The sequence below is a fragment of the Salvia miltiorrhiza genome, unplaced genomic scaffold (assembly GCF_028751815.1).
Source record: "Salvia miltiorrhiza cultivar Shanhuang (shh) unplaced genomic scaffold, IMPLAD_Smil_shh original_scaffold_305, whole genome shotgun sequence".
Lineage (NCBI taxonomy): Eukaryota > Viridiplantae > Streptophyta > Magnoliopsida > Lamiales > Lamiaceae > Salvia > Salvia miltiorrhiza.
Window position 1 is genome coordinate 10,675 of NW_026651524.1, and position 6,195 is coordinate 16,869.

The following is a 6,195-nucleotide window of genomic DNA, read 5'->3' on the forward strand; positions in this document are numbered from 1 at the left end:
GAATAACATGTTTTCAGTTATTTTTTTCACTTTCAGATCCGTTTTTCCCCCATTTTATTCTTTGTTTTTACATCTTTTTGAATATTTGATTATTTTTATGCAAAGGTTTCTTCAGTTTCTCTACGTCAATTTGTGCAATCTATTTAGCTTTCTCTGTCTTTATTTAAAAATGTGTTAATCTTTATGAACTAGTATAAATTAGTAGATACAATTCAATATAATAATAATAATAATAATAAATCGTAGGTCGTGATAAAATTTAAGAAATAGTGATAACTTAGTCTAATTGGTTGAAAAAGACATTTAAAAAAATCAGTAAATTATTATAATCACAAACAACCATAAAAAATTACCAGTATGTTTAGATGAATTCGCCTCCATGCCAACGACACAAACAAACGAGTTATGCAACGGAAAGTTCGAAAATGTCAAACACTGAAATACTGAAGCTCATCTCAAGTCTCAACATTTTAAAAAATATAATCACATCCGACGGCTAAGAACAAATCTTCAAATAGATCAAACCATTTAATGTCCGAAACGTGTCCTAGGTTGAAGCATTAAGCTACAGTAATTATAGGTGTATGTGTCTAAATTTTAAAACGTATAAAAATACAATAAAGTACAATAAAATACCAAAAAGTAAAACAGCATAAAAAAAAGAAATAACTCGGTAGTATTAAAAGAGAAGAAGCCGGACCGAATCAAAAAAGTCAAGAACCGAGTGGAATTAGATAGAAGACACGTGTTCCAATCTTACCCATATGCGCACCTGCGTATGTGCTTAGGGTAGACTTTACCGTCCATTTGTATCAAATCCAAGAACAACTTGGGCCAATACATTCAAGGGTATAAAACTTGCAGAAAATGTCCTCTACATTGTCTCATATTTCAATGTGATGTTGAGTTGTGTCATTATATGACAGGACGTTACTAATGTCTTGCACATTCAGACTAGCAAATTAAGTTGAACAAACAAAAGCCCAACAACTGAAGACAATCATGACAGATATTTCATTAAATCTTGAGCATAAATGTAGAAGAGTGAAGGCCTTTGAAACAGGTAGGTACATGTATCCTAGGAGTGTAGCAAGAAATATTGATCACAACATTATGATGCTGTCTCATTAACATGGCGCACAGAAGTAAAAGACAATAATGATGCAGTTACATGTAGCAATGATGTGATAGAAAATGCTTTCACGAGTTAATAACTGTAATGTGCAACATGAGAAGACATCTTTAACTAAGGTAAAGCGCGATTCTCGGGATTCCGACTTCAGTTTTCTTCATGTGCACCAAAGATGAGAAAGCAATTCCTTTGCAATGAGAAGAGTGATGACATTTTACACTGATTGCATGTCGCGGCCTAGCAAGGCCTGCTCAAGGCATTCTACTGCACCATTATAGTTTAAGAACCCCATGTACCAGAATTCATGGTTATCAACAGATATGACCTGCATATACTTTTCAGCCGGATTTGTTCTACTTGTTGAAGGGTTGATGGCTTTTAGTTGATGCAATGGGATAACAACCTGTCCAAGATTATGACAAAGAATGCTATAATTAAATTACCCCGCGCTCGTATCATCAATAAATAACTTAACACATCTGACAAACTGGTGTGCCTACACAAGAGTAGCTACCTTGCTTAGCAATCACATGGCAGATGGGATGAAGATTTATAAACAACTTGTTTAGTTCTATCAAATTGTTCTCATGCTTACTTAATAATGATCCTTTTCTTCTACGTAATCACTGTAAAAGCACAAAGGAAATTACCGGGATGATTGGCAACCCAAACAAAACAGAATGTGAGTAGTTATATCTAACACGTCGCTAAATGCCCACAAAACAACCAGAAACATCCATAAGTTATGTGGTTGCAAAGAAACAGTGCAAGCCAAAATGGCCACATTGAATTTATGTAGTTGCCTCCCACATTAACTTCAATAAGTTAGTAAATGTCCCCAAAAGAGAACATCCATATCTAAGGTATATCACATATAAACGTTAAAATTGCAGGTTGGATAGCCAATGAACTTCTTTCTCCAACTCAATCAAGCCAGTAGTTATTGCATGATCTCTGATTTAACTTATCACTACTCACTCATTACACTTCGTTTCCAATATTTTTCTAGAGGAATGTGGTTTCTCCAGCCTTATAATTTTATATGAACCTGATGTTGCAGAAACTCAGAAACGGTATGAATTTCGACAATATACAGATTAAGTTGTATACTCCGAGATTTAGTAAAAACAATTAGGTCAGTGCAACAGCATAACACCAGAGAGACACAGGGGAATGAAAGAAACGATTAATGAACTTCATGGACAATAAAATATCTTCACAACTCGAATAAGAAAGTTATTTATTAGCTCAAGCTTTAGGAAATTTACAATCCATCTAAATGCCATCACTTCTGCTTCCCCTACATGATATACCAATATATTTCCATCAATTATCTCTTTGAAATTTTGCAGAATCAGGACACTGGAATTTGTTATCTCATGTTTGAAATTAACAGGACATGCAGCAAGGATTAATAGGTAAACAGAAGGACCAAGAATAAAAGAAAGTCAAACTTCAAAAACAGCAACTAGTTTAATATGTTACCCAGAGAGTCTTTTAGCAAGTGTTCATTTGTTCAATACCAGTTAGAGAGAACGAATATTATGAGGCAGCTTACACCATACCAAAAAGACATCCAGACATACCTTATAATAGCTCCATTCAGTCTTATCAGAACCTTGATAGGAAAGTGGATTGTCGCTACAGAATGCAAGCTTTGCAGTCGATACATACAAAACACCCATGACTGGACCAGCTGATGTGGACAAGTAACATGCAAATGAATTTTTTAGATGCTCCTCAGGAACAGTCTCAAATGTTTGACGAAATATTTTTTCATAACCGCCTTCAGCTAGAACCTTTGTTCCTTGCGCAATTCTTCCTAAGGCAGCATCCGTCATGCTTGGGCTTGTTTTCACTATATCAAACAAAGTAAAGTTTACACAATCTTATTACAAAATTCATGCCTTTTCCCATGTATAGCACCTGATATATCACCGAAAGGAAAACCATTCAAGACTAATTATAGTTTATTTCTAATGGGTGCTTTATCCAAGTGTAAGTGGATCTTACGCAACGATCTGTTTAGTGGATATGAACAGAGCTGCTACTCCCAAGTAAGAGATGCTTTCGGATTTGCAGTTAACTTAATTCAATTAACTTAATAACCATCAATGTCTTTCAGAATCTCAAATGTCTTCAAGTCAATACTGTCAAGCATGGTAAATGATCATAAACAATCACACAAATTTTTTAACATGAATCCACAGAATTAGAAACCTATATACGAGTCATCAGCCACTAGACACTTCCACCAATGACAAGTCAACATTTTGTACCCTGCCTCAAGACCTCAATTTCAGCTAGTACTGCAACTTACAGCTGTGAGATATCCTTTCTCCCAGTGGCGGAGGCTAGGGCGGGCTGAAGCCCACCCCCATTTTTTATTTTATTTTTTAATTTGATATTATGTAAAGAGAGAGGGAATAGAAGAAGATTTTCTTAATAATTGATAATGAGAAGATATTGCAACATTTTCAATCGATGAATACACATCGAAATCAACTGTCATCTCTTTCTCCAACAAAAACAACTAGCTCACCAAGTACTATTCTTAAGTTATTTGTAATGTATTGGAACTACATAACTATATAACCTATGAAAATATTGTTCGTTATTATTACTATTAAGCTTGTTTTTTAAGGAAAAATGCCAAAATATATCCAAATAAATTTGGTTAGGGCCCCATAAAGTTCAACCCCCCCCCCCCAGTGAAAATGTCTCCCTAACATGTGCTTTACTTAGTGACTGTTTGTCTACTATTCCAAAGTGCCATCCATCAAGAACCAGGTGCTTTTGACAAGCATCTGTGAAGGAAGTTCGTGATGTATGCAAACACACACACACTTCACACACAAGAAGTTGCAGCAAAGGAAATGCTTACAGTGCTGCCAAGTGTTCCCAGCAAAGTCCTCAGCCTTTCGGGATGCTTCTCCAACTTTTTTCCTCCATCTCCCCAGCACATCCTTCACGCTACCCATTGTTTCTGAAAACCAAAAAATTGCGCATTCAATCTGCTCTTACCACACACCACCACTTAAAATTTTAGTTATCCACAACCACTCAAACAATTTTATACAAGCTATAACAATCCAGCAGAAACTAATCACGCCGTCAAGAGAGAAACGACTGTACAGGAAATTAAAGCTAAGGAGACTAACTAATTCAAAACAGATCGAGATATATCGATACGCAACCAACCTTTCTGATGCTATATCTAGGTTTAGTTCTACATAGAGAAGTAACGGAAACCTCAATATATAAACACGTGTGCGTGCGAGTGTATAGTACGCAATCAACCTCTATCCCATCGAAACTAATCCAATCAGAAAAATCCAATCTCTCCGTCCCAATCACGAATATCCAACCAATGTGAACATATCAACTCCGAACCTTTGAAATTGAAAGACGAGGAATCTTGCGCAGGCGACGGCGAGTAATTCTCGTAGGGGTTGGCGGATCCGCGATCGGAATCCCTCGGCACCGGCGACTCCATCACCAGTTCCTGGCTCCACCGCACCGATTTCTTCGCCCTCATACCCTCCGCCGCGGAATCGACGCTGTTCTCCTCTACTCCACCACTCTTGTCCTTCAAATCTGAGTCACCAATACTGCCTAGACCTCGGGCGTCAGTATGGTCATTGCCCGCAGGCTTTGACGCGCCGCCATCTGGTATCGGGTCAGGGTCGGGGCCCACTTTAGGGGCCGGATCCTTTCGATCCGGATCTAATGGTACCGATTTCATTTCGTCGCCGTTTTCTTCGCTAGTACTGATCTTTGGCAGCTGCATCATTTTTCACGTAAATGGAAAAAAATCTCCGGAAAAAATTAAATAAAGTGCGAAAATATATTACGGGCTATAAATTGTGGCCGCGCGTGGGATGGCGCGTGCGCCGAGGTACGTATTAGTGAAAGGGTTACCGGTTATACCGGTGTCGGTGGGGTTTAAATGTGAGACGGGGTGACCGGAGATTTTAACGCGGGAAGGAATATGAGTGCGGCGGTACTATTAAATATTAATATCATATTTCATTTTTTATTTTTGACTTTTTGAGACAAAGTAAAATGAAGTTCGCCTCCTTATTTGGAAAACTGAAATATTCCGTTACTTTTAGATTTTTCTAATACTTATTTAATTGTGGTGCATGGTTAATTAGGGCATAGAATGCTTTGTTTGATAATTGTCTGGATAAATTACTTTCACAAAAATTTATATAATTGAAATTTTAAGGGTTTGCTTTTTTAAGTTTCAATTTGTGGTTCTAATTCGAACTTTGTAGTTGGCTGATAAACGAAATTGAAAATACTAATTTTGGAGTACAAATTATTGGATAGAGTACATGGCCGATATTTTTGAACTCAAAATCTATTAATTAAAAATTTTGGTTTGATTTTAATCTAATTAAGAGCTACCCCTACCCCTAGGAAAAGTACAGACCTATACAATTTTATGATGTTGTCTTCCTCGTATATGTAATTGATGAAAATTAGTAATTTGAAAGCTGGAGTGTAAAGGGAAATATAAGAAAGAGAAAAGAGAAAGAATGAGAGAGAAACAACGAAAAAGGAAAAGCTGGAGAATAGTCAGATCGACTACAAAGGAGCAGGTAACATTACGTTTGGATTGGATTCTTCAAGAAAAGAAAAGAAAAGAAAAGAAAAGAGAAAGAATGCAAGAGAAAACAATGATTTGGAGTTATTTATGGTACAATTGAAGGGTAACAAACTTACTACTTACAGTGCATCTCATCTCATCAACGAAAAAACTCAAACTGAGAAAAAAAAAAAAAAAAAAGGCACTAAAAAAGAAGAGATTCTTGCATTGCATCTAATTGACCAAAAAGCTAAAAGAAATTTACCTAAAAAAAAGAAAAAATGGATAACACGAGCCAAATGGCCCATATATGTTGGGCTGAACAATATAGCACAAGCCTTATGGGGCCCAATTAGGAATTTTTAGCATTCTCTTAACTTTTTATTTACGATTCATATGACAATGGCTGGATCTAGATGGGATCGTGCTAGATTTGGATCCAAATCCTAAAAACCTTGTTTGATTTGAA

At 36.5% G+C, this 6,195-nt stretch overlaps 1 protein-coding gene across 1 annotated transcript; it reads right to left on the reverse strand.

The window, feature by feature from the left end:
- Window positions 1-991: 991 nt before the first annotated feature.
- LOC131004011 (GLABRA2 expression modulator-like) lies at window positions 992-5,228 on the reverse strand. Its single transcript, XM_057930584.1, has 4 exons — window positions 4,526-5,228; window positions 4,017-4,118; window positions 2,719-2,990; window positions 992-1,535 (listed from the first exon to the last, which is right to left on the reverse strand). Exons 1-4 carry the CDS (start codon window positions 4,923-4,925, stop codon window positions 1,347-1,349), a joined length of 963 nt encoding a protein of 320 aa, XP_057786567.1. The 5' UTR covers window positions 4,926-5,228; the 3' UTR covers window positions 992-1,346.
- Window positions 5,229-6,195: the final 967 nt, after the last annotated feature.

Coding starts and splice junctions, on each gene's coding strand:
- LOC131004011 (XM_057930584.1), bottom strand. CDS start 4,925: ATGATGCAGCTGCCAAAGATCAGTACTAGCGAAGAAAACGGCGACGAA. Junction 4,119..4,525: donor CTCGTCTTTCAATTTCAAAG/GTTCGGAGTTGA, acceptor TTTGGTTTTCAG/AAACAATGGGTAGCGTGAAG. Junction 2,991..4,016: donor TGGGAACACTTGGCAGCACT/GTAAGCATTTCC, acceptor TGTTTGATATAG/TGAAAACAAGCCCAAGCATG.